The sequence below is a fragment of the Ctenopharyngodon idella genome, chromosome 7, assembly GCF_019924925.1.
Source record: "Ctenopharyngodon idella isolate HZGC_01 chromosome 7, HZGC01, whole genome shotgun sequence".
NCBI lineage: Eukaryota > Metazoa > Chordata > Actinopteri > Cypriniformes > Xenocyprididae > Ctenopharyngodon > Ctenopharyngodon idella.
Genome location: NC_067226.1, coordinates 24,549,773 through 24,566,319, shown reverse-complemented (window position 1 = coordinate 24,566,319; position 16,547 = coordinate 24,549,773). Strand labels below are relative to the sequence as shown.

Sequence of the window (16,547 nt, the reverse complement as noted above, 5' to 3'; positions counted from 1 at the left end):
TTATTACATAAGTGCACAAACAACATGCTTGAAATATAAAATGAATGCCTATGTATAAAATAACAAAACAAACTGGAAACAGATATTGGAAGCAAAAAAAAAATACCTAATATAAGCTAAGCTAGCAGGCTAATCGGGTAGATGTATGCTATGCTAGTACATAAGCTAACTAAAAAACAGTAAGAACGAGAAATGCTTGATTTCATAACCTATAGCTTCAGTTATATACTAGTAGCCTATATGAATGAACCATGTAATATAAAAGATAATAATGGTCATTATAACACATTTTGTTATATAAATCATAACGTGATTCTCCAGGAATTATAATCAGGTGCTAAAAATACTACCCATTAAAAGTCATTTGAACCAATAGAGTACCTCAGAGATGGCGTGTTTTTGTAGGCAAAACCCGGAAGCAAGTTAGCATTTTAGGACTTCCGGTTCCATCACCCTAAAGTCTATGGGTTTTTTGAATGGGTTTTTGCTAAATCGCCTGAAATAAGGTCTGTGGTTAACAAAGCCTCTAAATATTTTCACGTTTTGATCTATGACATAAAATACACCAGTTATAACCCGCTTGTGATTTTTTTTAAACCTTTATTGTGTCTTAAAAACGGCGGTTGCTAACAAATTGCTAAAAGGGACTACTTCCTTCGGCGGGGACTTTAGACCTCATCATGACAAACAGGACATTTGGACAGCATTTCTCATGAAAAAGTGGATAAGTATTCATACACAGCACAGATCATAATCAGCAAGCATGTTTTTTAAATAAAGTTGTTTTTAAATAAAGTTTGAGGAAGCTTGGTGGTGGTGACGTTGATCCGCGACCATGGTGTGCTGTAGTCCGTTTATAGCCTACTGTTAGCTTTTTATATCTGACGACTTTATTTAGGCTTCAAAATGTATAAATGTTGTGTTAACTTGTAAAGATTATCTTGATAGACAAAACGTGTAAGTGTCATAACCCTTTGTTAAACACAGAGCTTATTTTTTGCGATTTTCCAAAAGTCTATCGGAAAAATGCATAGGCTTTCGATCGAGGGAACCCGTGCGCCGCTAACTTCTGGGTTGGCCTACAAAAACACATCATCCCTGAGGTACTCTATGGGATCACATGGGGTCCTAATGGAGACCCGATTTCTCACCACACCGGAACGCATCCAAGCTATAGCGACAATGGAGGCCTACATAGATGAGAGATTGTGCAAAGAGGTTAGAAAGTACCCTCATTTCTACAACTCTAGCATGAAAGAATACAAAGATGTTTACATGGGTTGTAACTTGTGGCGAGAGATTGCTCAAAACTGCGCACACGTCGAATGCCTGTGTACGCATGCAAGTCAAATGAAGTATACATTGCAATGCTGTGCGCTCGCTTATGCGTAAAAAACCAAAGTATACTTTGGGCTTTATTCCACAAGACCTAAGTGCATATGAAGTTGTCATTTGGGACAGGGCATCTGGGGCTGTTTCATGAATCTTTTTGAGTGACTCATTAAAAAGAACCCGTTCATAAGAGTCATTTGTTCACGAATCAGACATCATGGCTGGCACCGCATTCGTGGTTGCTTGTAGAAGACACTGGCGCGCACTTTAACAAGAGGACTTCTGTCAAAACTGCTTATGGACGCCACAAAACATTCCCAACTGGATTTTAAATTACTTTTGCAAATTATTTTTTTTGTTTAGTCACAGTCTGGAGCCCTGCTATAGACGTATCATTAAACTGATCAAATTCTCCCAACCTTGTGTCATCTCTTTTGATAACCTGATAACAAGCATAGCAAACTAGAAATTGTTCATTTGAATTTTTATTTTATTACAAACAAACAAAACAAAAGAGAGAAAGATGCATTATTAACATGTTCCGTTCGGTGTGCCGAATGTTGATCACAACAATGTCACTGACTGTCTGGAATCACAACGTACACAGTAACGCTTAGCAGGAAACAAAATGCAAAAAAGGCTGAAAACAAAAAAGTATTAAAAGACAGAAATGAAAAATGGACAGAAAGTGCTTGATTTGACACAACTCTCCCAAATAATACCAAGCACTGAAATTAACAATATTTCAGAACTATACTGGGGCAAATAAATTAACATTTCAACTCGTGATCTGTCAGAGTTGAGGCCTAGCTAGGGATAGTACAACTGCAGCCATATACAGAGTTCACATCTGCTGATTAACCCTTTACAGTTGTATTACCATTTAAGGCGATTACATTACAAGGCTTTGCATTTGTAGGAGCCAAAGATCATGAAGAAACACTGCAGAAGGAATTTCATTTGCTGATTTGAATATATGCATTCATGTTTTCAATTTCATGGTTACATGTGATCCACTGCATACAGGTTATTTGTTGGCAAGCCCCGAATCTAGATATAAGCAATGTTTGTTAGATAGCAATGATATCAATCATTCCGAAGTCCGTTCAACCTCTTCATGGAATATTATTACAAGAGGTCCGCTATAGAGAAATGTCATGGACCAAACATACAATGCATCAATGTTTCGACTGTTTTTTTTTTATTATTATTATTATTTTCATTTGGTAGAAGCTTCGCAATCGTAACATCAAGGACAACATCAAGAGCAACAACAATAATCTTAGTTGTAATAACAAGAATTAAAAACAGGAGAACACAATGAAACCGGGTTTAAATATGCAAACAATATCAAAGAGCTCGTAAAAACAAGTAGAAATGTGAATAAAGGGTAGGAGTGAGATGTGAGCGATTTGATTGAATGAAAGAAGGTGAGGGTGAAGTGACAGGGGCATGACAGAGAAAGAGAGAAAGAGGAGTTTGGAAAGTGTAGGACTGCCAGACGTGCTTCAGTAACAATCTTGAACGTTATTAGGGAGGTATGAAGATGAAGTCTCTTCACCTCACTGTAACGCAAGATTAAGGGTCAATACTTAAAAAGGCAGGGAACTCTACATATCAATGCTTGATGTCCCAATATAAGGCTAAATAACTTCATTACAAACATGTCTTTTTATCCCAAGGCAATACTGCAGCCAATACTGTTATAATCAAACATAATACATTACTTCCTTACTGTCGTGGTAGGTTATAAACTTTACCTCGTGTTTTTTTTTTTTTTTTTTTCTCTGACAAATGCAGAAAATTAGCCAGGGTACTGTTATATTTTTTTCCACCTCTTTTTAAAAAAATTATATATATCCTCCCAAACCAAATCATCACTATGCTTAAATCCCACGTCCTTAAAGGCACAGTTCACCCCAAAATGAAATTTCTGTTCCAAATCTGTTTGACTCATTTTCTTCTTTGAAACAAATACAGATTCTGAATATTTCTTTTTTTTAACCATACAATGAAAGTCAATGGGGTCCAATGTTGTTTTGGACCCTATTGACTTTCATTGTGTGGACAAAAAAAACAGTTCTTCAATATACCTTCTTTTGTGTTTTGAGGAAAAAAGAAAGTTAAAGGATTAGTTCACTTTCAAATGAAAATTACCCTATGCTTTACTCACCCTCAAGCCATCCCAGGTGTATATGACTTTCTTCTTTCTGATGAACACAATCTGAGTTATATTAATAAATATCCAAGCTTTATAATAGCAGTGAACAGGGGTCACGAGTATGAAACTCACGAAAGTGCATCCATCCATCATAAACGTACTCCACACGGCTCGGGGGGGTTAATAAAGGCCTTCTGAAGTGAAGCAATGTGTTTGTGTAAGAAAAATATCCATATTTAACCAGATATAAAGTAAAATATCTAAATATCCGCCTTCTGCATTCAACTTCCATATTCGCGTCAGTTACACTTTTTTCATAAGTTGAATAGGGAAGGCGTAGGATGTAGCGTAGGCATTTTGAACTCCGAGAGGCGTTACACTTTCTAAGTTTAATACAGGAGGCGGTCTGGCGGAAGCTAGATATTTTACTTTATAACTTGTTAAATATGGATATTTTTCTTACACAAACGCATTGCTTCACTTCAGAAGGCCTTTATTAACCCCACCCCGGAGCCGTGTGGAGTATGTTTATGATGGATGGATGCACTTTCTTGAGCTTAATACTTGTTGTTTCCCGTTCACTGCCATTATAAAGCTTTGACACGTCAGAAGACTTATTAACATAACTCCAATTGTGTTCATCAGAAAGAAGAAAGTCATATACACCTAGGATGGCTTTAGATTGAGTAAAGCTTAGGTAATTTTCATTTTAAAGTAAACTAATCCTTTAAACAGGTTTGGAATGTAAATGATGAATTGATTTTCAATTTGGGGTGAACAATCCCTTTATATACATTAAGATTAAAGTGCCCCTATTATGTGATTTTAAAGGTTCCTAATTTTGTTTTTGAGTTCTCCTACAATAGATTTACATGCATCCAAGGTCAAAACACGCTTTAATGTTTTTCATAATATACATTGCACATCACCTCATTTCTCAGAGTCTGAAAATGCACTTGATACACAGTGATACAAACAGTGACGATGGCCTCTGTTTTTCAATTCCAGAGCAAGTCCTCATCCTTTTGAAGTGCATCAAAGTGGATTTGCAGCGCTGAAAACAGTGTCTTCTTCTTGAAAAGTTGACCATGTCGAACCAAACTCTTCCAGGCCTCAGCTACAACTAGTGTTTGAGGGTCAAAGTAGACGTTCGCGGGCAGCCAGAGAAGACCATATGCTGGCATTATGTAAATATATTACATTGTTACATAGGTTTGTAACAGAAAGTGAGACTGGAATTGCTGACGACTCATTTCTGCAGTTCAGAAGCAATTCTTTCTTTTAGGAGACAATAAATTTATTTGTCGTGCACTTATACAGCTATATTACACACTTCATTGAAGGAAAATATTTGAAAAAAGCATAATAGGGGCACTTTAAAGATTGCTTTAAAATTGAAGCTTGTTTATGGTACATGGCACTCCAAAACCGTCACGATAGCTTACGATGAGGGTTTTCTTGAAAGACTGCACTATGCCTAGAGTAGGCACAGCTCAATGCACAGGCATTTTTCTTGACTAAACCGTGGACTGTGAGATGCATGCTGTCGGAAAACAAATCACTGTGGGTGATGTGAAGCTATTCCACATACATGCAGCTTCATGTCTGAGTCGAGATTACGGGACTTCGGATGAACGTGAGCGTGTGGATTGTTCTAAAATGTGAGGCTGATTTGGGACAGATAGTTATGAGAGGAAAGGAAATAAAATGTTTGTGTGTGTATATGCGCACATACGTATTCGGGAGGAAGTAACCAAAGGCGAGTGTAAGCTCTGCTGAATTCTGAGTAGCTGAAACTCGAGGTGTTGTGAAAGTGCTGCCGTGATACTGAGGGTAGTCTGTTCATTCGTCAAACTGCATGTGCATGTATGTGTTCAGGAATAGTCGTGTTTACGTTTGCATGCATATGTCCTTTGACTGAATCAGCGTGTGTGTGTGTGGGTTGGGAGGCGCTGAATTCAGTCGTCGATGCAGATCACCTCCCCGCTGCGTTGTTCCCTCCGCGCCATCAGAAGCTCTGCCTCCCTCTCTTTCTTTACCGACATGGGGGGTCCGTTCAACACTGTAGGAAAACAGCAAACACATACATACAGGAAGGGAAGTTAATGATCTGTACACTAATTTGCTTTTTTTGTTGAAATCAAACAGCAAAAGTTAAATCTGACCTTCCAATCTTTATTATATTGAGTTTTCCATTTCTCACCGGCTCTGACTTCAACTTCCTCTTTTCCCTTTCCGTCTCATTGGGTTTCATTCACTAACCGTGAATATGCACATACTTGTGTGGAAAAAATGTGAATTTTTTCACACAGAAATCATGATTCATCCACAAGTTTGCGCTTAACTTTTTCTTCTTCTAACTACTGTCACTGCTGAGTATTCGTGTTAATCCCAAGCATATACTATGCAGGGCATTAGACCGAGGGCAAGAACAAACTTACAGTATGCGTAAATAATGTACTTGAAGACTATTATAAGTGGAATTGAGCCACTGCCTTTTCTAACATTCAGTTTAGAAAGCAGTGTTCAGACTTGAACAAGAGTACCGATGGCTCACACTCCTTACCAGACAGGAACCAAAAACCTTATGGGTTTCAATAGTTTTCAATGCTCAATTATAATATCTAAATATTACATTTGAAGTTGGCATGTAAACCCACCCTTTTGTAAATGATTGTTATAGATCTTATAGTGAACGATTCATCCATGTATATGTTCATGTATTTCGGAACTCTCCAATCATTTGGTCTTAAAGTGCCCCTATTATACTATTTTAAAGGTTCCTAATTTTGTTTTGGAGGTCCTCTACAATAGGTTTACATGCATCAAAGTAAAAAAAAAAACTTTAATTTTCTCATAATATACATTGCACATCACTTCATTTCTCAATGAGTCTGAAAACGGTTTGTTTGAAGATTCAGTCTCTCTAAACCCCTCCTTTCTGAGAGCTACTCTGCTCTGATTGGTCAGACGGCCCAGTCTGTTGTGATTGGTCTACTGCTTACAGCATGTTTTGGAAATGAAATGCCTATTACCATATCTGAATTTCAGCTCCGTATCTTCCTCAGCGCTTGATACAAAATGATATGAAGAGCAATGATGGCATTTGTTTTTTTCCGTATCAATTCTAGCATGAGTCCTTTACGCTGAAAGAATCTATTCTTTCTTTTTTTTTCGGCGACAATAACTTTATTTGTGCTGCACTTTGATCTTTAAAACTTTGCAGAACTTTACATTCAAAAACAGCTATCTAACACACTCCATGAAAGGTAATGTTCGAAAAAGCATAATGGGGCACTTTAAAACCCACCTCCCACAATCATTTGCAAGCTCGCATTCACTTTTGAGTGCATCTCACATCTCAAAATCCAATCAACAACCAAGCCCCGCTCTACTTTTTTTCTTTTCCGATAACCCATTTCATTTAGATGGATGTCATAATATGGAAGAAAAGATCTGTCGCTACTTCCATCACGACTTTAACGTTGTCATTTAATTATAAGGGTTTTTAAAGATTAACCAGGATGCCTGATCAGTGCTGGAAAAGGTAAGCTAAATGTAAAAATAGGGCAATCAATCATGCACAATTGAATATCCAACATCAACTGATACAGATAAAAATGAATAATGACTAATAACTGATATGGTAATGATATATTGTACATAAAACATAAAACCACATTGTGCTCCATTGTGGACATCCTTTAATGGGTAAACTTGCATACAGTCAGAGTATACTATATACCATACATAATAATAATAATACAAAACCTCATCTTGTATAAAGAGATATAAGTGAGGACAACAGTACTGAGCATTTTAGTTCACCACACACAAGCACATAGTGAGTGTATAGTGTTGGAAATTCTTTAGCTTCATTTGCTGTACTTGTAGATTTTTCTGCAAACTCACAGTATGACTCAGACAGGCATGATTTCTGCCATTCTTTAAGTCATGTATAAAATACAAACACTGTCTAACATTCCTGCTGGGAACATCCTATAGTACGATACTTGTTCTAGTGAAGGAACACATGAAATTACTATATGGGACTTACATTGAATGAATGTAAAGTTGTGGTCACGTTTACCGTTGCTTGGTAAAATTTAACAGGCGAAGGCCTGTCATTTCATAGTAATATATGCGATTGGGAGTTTTGTGTGAGGGAGAAAATGTTCTCTACACAGATTTTGTTGGTCACACAAATCTGCTGTGTTGAATTTTGCCAAAATTTCGCTAATGCGACTCGTCAAGTCAAGTTACCGCACACCGAACAGGCATAAAATTATGACCACCTTCCTAATATTGTGTTGGCCCCCCTTTTGCTGCCAAAACAGCCCTGACCCGTCGAGGCATGGACTCTGGCCATACTCTGGCCAGCCCCATATGCAACAAACTGCGATGCACTGTGTATTCTGACATCTTTCTATCAGAACCAGCATTAACTTCTTGAGCAATTTGAGCTACAGTAGCTCGTCTGTTGGATCGGACCACACGGGACAGCCTTCGCTCCCCATGTGCATCAATGAGCCTTGGCCGCCCATGACCCTGTCGCCGGTTCACCACTGTTCCTTCCTTGGACCACTTTTGATAGATACTGACCACTGCAGACCGGGAACACCCCACAAGAGCTGCAGTTTTGGAGATGCTCTGATCCAGTCATCTAGCCATCACAATTTGGCTCTTGTGAAACTCTCTCAAATCCTTGCGCTCGCCCATTTTTCCCGCTTCTAACACATCAACTTTAAGGACAAAATGTTCACTTGCTGCCTAATATATCCCACCCACTAACAGGTGCACTGATGAAGAGATAATCAGTGTTATTCACTTCACCTGTCAGCGGTCATAATGTTATGCCTGATCAGTGTATAGCGCTTTTTACAATGCAAATGGTTTCAAAGCAGCTTTACAGTGATAGCAGGAAACATAATTCCTGTATAGCAGCTCTAGAAGTCATTGTCCAGCTTAAATAAGTTCAGTATTGATTCATTTCCATTGTAAAAATCATCAGTTGGAGGAAACAGTGATGTCATCATCCAGCTCAGTTCAGTTCGCATACAATGGTGTCAATGCAGGCAGATCAATAATATTGTTGAATATTAGGTTTCCCCGACTAAACAAGCCAGAGGCGACAGTGGCAACTTTATTTTACTCTATGCTATTCTACTTTATTCTATTACAACATTTAGTAAATGGGGTTATATCATTTAATACCTTTGGTTTGAAGAAATAACCCACCCCAAATTCCAGGCTACATTCAAATTACTCCTGCTAATAATTGTGCTACTATTACTCTTGCGGATGAACACAGCTTTTGACGCTGCATCTTTATTTCAAGACAATTGTAAAAAACAAAATGTCATCAATGCTTACACAATATCCTGACAGCCACCTTGATTGAGCACTTGGGATACCTGTTTTGTCTCAGGCCTAAACATGCAGCGCACTGAGGAACAGTTGCAAGATGTTCAAAGGAACAATCCCTCTTGGCTTGTGTTCCTCAAAATTACACAACCAAAGTTTTTCCAAGGACAATAACACCAGAGTCGTTTGTTGTGCTACAGGTTTTGGCTGAGATTAATGTTCTTGAGTGTGCAAAAAAAGAAACGTGTGCACTGGAACAGGCTAATGCTAACGCTTGAGTTCAATTATCTGATTAAGACTGGCACCGTTTCGTAAACATGCAATAAGAGAAGAAGAATGCATGGCCTTCAGATGGGAACGCGTCTGGAGAGAGCATGGAATGCGTTGGGGCTCCTTTACAAGGGGGAAATGCTGAGCTAGAAACCCGCCGGGTGACTTTCATATCTCTGAACGTTGTACTGCATACTCCTGCAGCGCGAGCCAAGGAAAATAATTCATTACTCAGATTCAGATCTCGGAGTGACTTGACTCTCTGCTTCTACAATCAACAATCTTGGAACTATCTGGCTCTCTCGCTCAGACTGTCTCACTCTCCCAGACTGTCTCACTCTCTTTCAGGCTGCTTCTTTTCCCAGACTGTCTCTCTCAGACTACCTTTTACTTAGACTGTCTCTCTCTTCCAAAATTTCTCTCTCAGACTGCGTGTTTCTGTCAGACTGTCTTTCTGTCCCAGATTGTCTCTCTCTGATTCACCGACTCTTTCTTTTAGATTTGTCTCTCTTCCCAGGCTGTCTGTTTCTCATATCTAAAGCTGCAACAATTAATTGATAAAATCAATAATAATGAATAATGAAATAAATAATCAAAATGAATTAAATGAAAACAATAAGTATCTTTTAATCGGCTGTTGTATTACTTAAAAGATTTTAGTTAGGGAGAAATTAACAGAGAAATTAAGTTTGTTTTTGTTTAAAAATGTGTTGTTGGGTGTTAAATTTAGATTTTAAATGGCCCATTTAATAATTTAATTGAAATCAGAGCAGTAACTGTAATTAATCAATTATATGACGTCATTTACAGGAAAACTAAAATTTTATTAACATATTACTTGAGTGCCATTCAAAAGTTAGTCTTTAAGATTTATTTGTTGAAAGAAATTAAAACTTTTATTCAGCAAGGATGCATTAAATGTATCAAACGTGTCAATAAAGACATTTATAATGTTATGAAATACTTATATTTTAAATAAATGCTGTTCTTGTGAACTGTTTATTCATCAAAGAATCCTGAAAAAATTTATCATGGTTTCCACAAAAACTTTAAGCAGCAACATTGATAATAATAATAATAAAAGAAGTGCTTCTTGAGCAGCAAATCAGCATATTAGAATGATTTCTGAAGGATCATGTGACACTGAAGACTGGAGTAATGATGCTGAAAATTCAGCTTTACATCACAGGAATAAATTACATTTTAAAATATTAAAATAGAAAACAGTTACTTTAATTTGTATTAATATTTTTTCAATATTGCTGTCTTTACTATATTTGTAATCAAATAAATGCAGCCTTATTTCAAAAACATAAAAAAATCTTACCAACTCCAAACTGTATGTCTGGTAAGCTTTGTGTTCCTGTAAACAAATATTTTTAATTATTTTTTTATTTTTACTGCCTATAATGTTAATTAAAACCCTCCTCCTTTACGCCCCCTTATATATACAGTGTGTTCCAAAATATTATTATGCAAGTGACATAGTAGGATTTTAGTTTTTCAAAGAAAAACTTTGCTTTATTTTTCATATCTTTTTAGATAACTGGTATCAATCTCAGACAGGTTTGTTAAATAGTTTGCCAGGTCTACTTTGGTAAATGGAAAACCTGCTGAAAGAGGTTGTTCGACATTATTAAGCAAGTTCTCATGCAATATAGGGAGGAAAAAATATCTTTCTGAAGATGAAAAGCATGAAATTGTGCAATATCTTGCAAAAGGCATGAAAACAACTAATATTTTGCAAAAACTGAATAGTGATTGTGGAGAAGAACTAACTAAAATCTGAATGTTTACTGTACTGAAATCCTACTGATACGTCAATTGCATAATAATTTGGAATCTTGAGCAGCTATCTATCTATCTATCTAAATCAATCAAAGAAATAATCAGATTAAAACATATTAATCGCTTATCAAAATAATCATCATCATTAAATTGTTATTCCTACTTAGATCATCTCTTTTCTGTCTTCATTTCAAACATCTCTCTCTGTATGCCACTTTCTCTGACCAAACATTATCTAAGGGGGAACCAAGTTTTGCTCCTGCACACCAGCCTGCCTCAAGACTCTATTTCTCGGTAAACCAGAAAAACATGCAGAGATGGCAGCTGGCCTCAGTGACCCGGCCTATCCAAACAACCAGCACACTCACACAATTAATCACTCACACAGAAGAACCAACACACCAGCAGCCCTGAATTTACATTCGTACAGTATCAACCCCAACCAAACACAACCATATGCACAATTAGCTTCAGTCCATTGACAATACATGACCATGCATTGCACACACACACACACACACACGCAAACACACCACTACAATAAAACACACCCCGTTGTGGAAAATAAGAGCTACTTAAGTGGCTCTCAAGTGTGCATGCTTGCGCACATGTGGGTGTGTTTGTGCATTTTTGCAGAATGCAGGGAGTTCTCATACAACAGTCATGTACTGTATAAATGTCCTGCTGGGGATTGAATCTGGCTCTAGCACAACGCAGGAATTTGGTCAGGCAGGTTTGGTCGTCAAGGACTTCTGACCCAGGATCAGTGCGCTCCTTCAATAAGGTAGCTTGGGAAAACCATTAAACTGATCTCAGATCAGGTGCAAAGATATTTCTGTCTGCGTCAGCGCTCTGGACAGGTTGCAAAAGATGAAGAATCAGTCTCCATATATATGGGGCGATTTCGTGCCACTGTAACATTTCACAGTCCTGTTTTAGGAACGCAGAGAGTCCGCGGCTGGAGAATTTTTCAAGAGGTCCGCAGTTTCCAGGAAAAAAGATAGTTCCACTCCACTGTGCCTCAGTTCCAAAACAGTTTTGATTGGGTCAGGGGTTTTAATGACAGAAAACAAACTTGTGGTATTTTGGAAAAAACTGCTGTCTTTGGAATCCTTCACTTCTGACATTGTGAGAGGCTGCATGAGTGCATGTGCTTGTGAGAGAGAAAGAGAGAAGGAGAGTGGATAAATGATAAAAGAAAGAGAGATACTGTATAAAGGGATGCAGAAAAATAGTGATTTGTGGCGGAATTAGGGAGGGACGATTTTGGGCACTTAAAAGAGCACTCTCGCTCCTTTGGCCAAGTGAAAAATTAATCTGCTGGGACTTCTCTCGGACCGACAGATGAAAGAAAGAGAACGGAGGGGGCAAGGGGAGAGGGAGTGAGAGTGGAAGGGAGATAGAAAGAGAAAAAAAAGTGCTGGAAAGAGCAGAAGTGGAAGAAGAGGTCTGTGTTTTCGTCGTCCAAACAGCTCTCGTTTCAGCTCTCTTTTCCTTACTTCATTTCTCTCTTTTGCATTTGCTCGTTTTATCTAACTATTATTAACCATTTAACCTGAAAATCTTTTCTCAAGAAGTCCAGTAACTTTTCCTGCCTGTTATGACATTTTCAGACATTCCCACCCTACCCTCCCATCCTGTCTAATTTATTCCTTTCTACCCCTCACATTCTACAGTCTCTTTCTTCCTTGCGCTCTTTCAGGTTAAGGCTTTTTGGGCCGTCCGTTGCGTGGCAGGTTCTCCACCGTGTTGCTGAGGCGATACTTGACGATGATGCTGTGCACAGTGGATTTGGGCATGCGGAGCTCCTGCCCAATTGACCCTTCCGACTTGCCGTCCTTCCACAGGTCCACCACCCTCTGGCGCTGCAGCACGTCATGTTCCTTGGTCTTCAGGCAGGACGGAGCTTCTGTGGAGGCAGAAAGGGGGCAGACTGTAGACACTGGGGGGTTGGGAGCGGTCAATCAGTGGCACAGTATCAGTCCTCAATATTGAAAGATCAAAAAAAAAAACAAAAAAAAAAACATAACTGTAGGCAGGAGGCTGGAAGAGGGCCTTCTCAACCAAAGAAAAAGCATAAAATCTTCCAGTTTTGAACCTCCCGCTCTTATTGTAATCCTGAGAGCCAAAGTCGGGACATCCACTGGCTGTGAGAGCAGTGACGCACTGAACTTTCACAAGGTAAAAAAAAAAAAAAAAAAAAAAAAGAGAGATGTTAGCGGTTTGGGCGGTATTTGCCAAAGATATCTGTGTTGACATAATGTGTCTAAAACCTTTTGCTCCGTAAAGTTCATGACATGTAAAACACTAAGAGTTTAAGTGGCAATGACTTAAAAAAGAAAACAAGACATGCTCGCCAAGGTCTTTATTTCTGACAACTTTAAGAATGATTGAGAGAGATGTTATGGGGTCCGCTAGGATTTCTACCGAGGTGCTCGCACTCCATTTTGTCTCTCTCCTCCCTCTCACTTCTTCTTCTGTCTTTTAGAGAGATGTCTGACCGGGTCCAAAAAATGTCCTATTATGGAGTACGCTAAACAGATCAACACAGTCTGTCCTTCATTTTTCTCTTTTCTTTTATATCTCTTTTTCTCTCAGATTTTTTGTTTAGTCTGGCATGCTGTTTTCATCTCGCTCCCTGGCTCGGTTTAAGCTGGGGTCACCGCAGTTGTCTCAATCAGGGACCAGAGGGTTCAAACAGGCCCCAAGCGGGGCATATTTTTAGCCAGGCGAGGGTTCAGTGTGTACAGCCTCAACAAACCCAATCAGCCTCTACACCCACCAGGATCTGAAGTCTGGGGCTATTTCAGTGACAGACAGAGACTGAAAGAGAGAGACAGATGGAGAGAGCGGCTGAGCGTCTAGTTCTGCCTCCAGGGGGTTTGAAAAACCGGCATAAAGGCACGAGCACATTTGTGTTTCTTTATGGGTTTTTTTTACCCTCTTAAAAATATCTGAGTAGAAAAGCAAAAAAATGTTCCCTCGGCTGAGCGATTCCTGGCACAGCTAAGGTTCTGGATAACTGTAATGACATTTTCAGAAAAAGCACCATGGCAAGAAAATATGCCTCCCTTAGACGCTGCGGTAGAAAGATTGGTATCAGGACTCTCAATCCAGAAAGCCTTCGACTCTGTACGGGTAAAAACAGTCAGGACGATGGACGGAGTTTGGCCTCTGATAGAATAAACAGAAAATGCCAAACAAAAACAACTATATTTGTTCTTTTTTATCCTTCCTGCACACATATGCTGTTACAGAGCTAATATTGAAACAATAAACTCACTGGCAGGGCTAATCTGTTCTCTTGGACCAAAGATGGAGAACGTGAAATTATTTAGCCAAAATTCCACGGGGGCCCTCTCAAATTAAAATATAATTAAGTGTGCTAACCAGAATCATATTTTTGCAGAAATATGAATACGTAAAGTGTGACAGTGTTTTTTTTTTTTAAACTAAGGACAGAATATGTGCTTTCATTTATGAACAGTTACATATTGAGCAGGGATTGAATTTGTAGCCATGTTTTATGATAAAAAAAAGACTAAATTAAATCATTCCAGATTCATTGGAAGTTTGGTATCTGATTAAATCTTTTTAAAGAATCAAATGCTACATCTTCAAAGTGCTTTGTAGAGAAATGTCAAAATCCAGCCTGTCATACACTGACCTCACAAATTATTGTGAAATAGAGCATTTGTACACCCACATATACTCCCACATAAACACAAATAGACTGAGAGAGAAAGAGCGAGAAAAAACAGAGGGAGAAAAACAGAAGGAAGTTGAATCATGTGTTGATTTTGCCACGTTAATCATGTGTAAAAGTTATAAAGAGCTGTTCATTGAGATCATTTATCAATTACTAAATCACTGCTTGCTTAGTCTTTGTAAGCATATAGGATGTCCAGTGTAGTCCAGGGTTATTATACTATTAAAAACATTTTTGTTAATTGAAATAAAGCTAAAATAAAATAATATAAATATTAGATGAAAAACCTAAACTTATTTCAGTTAGTTGCCAAAGGCAACATTTCTATTTTTTTTTTTTTTTTAGAATTGTTTAGTTTAACTTGAAGCACTAAAGTTACTAACTGAAAATAATATATATATATATATATATATATATATAGTATATATATATAAGTTAAAAAGAATCAGTTGAAGAATGAATTACAATCTGTGAACCAATTATTGATAAACATCTCAGTCCCTTCAGACTAGATGTTTATTGAACAAAATGCAATCTGTAGGTAAAGATACACATTCACATCAGAGTTTTGCTGCAATAAACTTCAATTTAAAGTCCCCCTGAAATCAAAATTTAAGTTTTTTAGCTTTTAGTATGAATATGTTAGCCTTAAGGTTATAAATAAGCTGGTGTGTTCCAAAACAATGACAAAATTCGCATTTAGGAGATATAAGCATTCAAAACTTACAGTCTCTCACTTCCGCTAAAATGGATCACAGATTTTCATGACATCACCGTGCACTTCAGCTTCTCATCAAATCTTCTGTCCAATCAAATGCTCTCTAGAATCTGAAGTCCCGCCCCTCCTACACTATAAACAGACACTGAAGCTGCGGCTGAAATCGGTCATTTGTTCACACATTTACTAGTTTCTATATGGTGAATGGCACATAGTGCACTATATAGAGGATAGGAAACCGATTCAAACAGTGTAATATGCTTTCCATTGTGATGCAAATGAAGCCCGTTTTTGCGTTAGTGTCACATGAACCGCCACAGCGTGAGCAGTCTGCTCCGGTCCAGAGACACGAGAGCACAGAGCGGATCATATGCGCGAGTCGGCACAGAACACAAAACGTATTAGACCCATTTGAATTCTGCACAGAATGCTGTATTTTAAAGCGATATTGAAGAGATTATGAGGAGAAACGGTTAGAGATGAGAAGGAAACCAAAGCTTTACTGAGCTCAGCGGCTCTGGCCGAGCTGTGATATAAACAAAACGCTATTGGCTATTTAAAAAAAAAAAGGGCAGGGCTGTTTGATATATTCCTGTTTCAGTTGAAATTACATCAACTCATTGACTAATACTGCGTGTTCCAAGACACTTCAGTGGGCCTTTAATTTAAAAATGTTACAAAAATGAGTATCGTTTTGTTAGGTAAATAGTTAGTCCTTATTATCGGGAAGGTTGCAAAAACATTAATTCTTTTACTGCTATTCACTGGTCTTTCTTTCTTTTTTTTTCTTCTTTTTTTTTTATATAAACATACTTATCTGAAAATGTTACCTAGAATTCCTCTGCCCTTAAGGGTGAAGTATGCTCTATATCACTTCTGCCACCAAAAGGAACTGCAAAAAAATGACTGTTTGCAAACAGGTTTTCAGAACACTCCCCTCCCCATCTGCAATTGGCCGTCCAAACAGGTGGCTCCGCCCCTGCCTCAAGCCATTGGATGTGAAGAGCAATGTTTTGATAGCACCACAGAGCCACAGTGTTTACACCTTTCAGCTAAATCAACCTATGAATGGCCTACTTATAGCTGTCTCTGCATATTAAGCTGCGACAGGAGAATTTAACATCCAAAAAAATTCACTTCACCATTCACATTTAAGGCATCTAGCAGATGTTCTAATCCAGAGCTGCATACAAGAAGCACTTTGT

At 38.1% G+C, this 16,547-nt stretch overlaps 1 protein-coding gene across 3 annotated transcripts in view; it reads right to left on the bottom strand.

Moving 5' to 3' along the window:
- Positions 1-1,801: 1,801 nt before the first annotated feature.
- The window catches only part of chd3 (chromodomain helicase DNA binding protein 3), a 63,311-nt gene continuing 48,565 nt past the window's right edge, over positions 1,802-16,547 (bottom strand). For 2 of the 3 annotated variants that reach the window (XM_051901740.1, XM_051901741.1), the window contains exon 40: positions 7,181-12,824. In XM_051901740.1, coding sequence (XP_051757700.1) covers positions 12,619-12,824 — 206 coding nt within the window. In that variant the 3' untranslated portion in view covers positions 7,181-12,618. Of the gene's footprint in view, positions 5,556-7,180; positions 12,825-16,547 lie in introns of those variants that run through there. The other variant, XM_051901742.1, reaches the window with a different exon arrangement.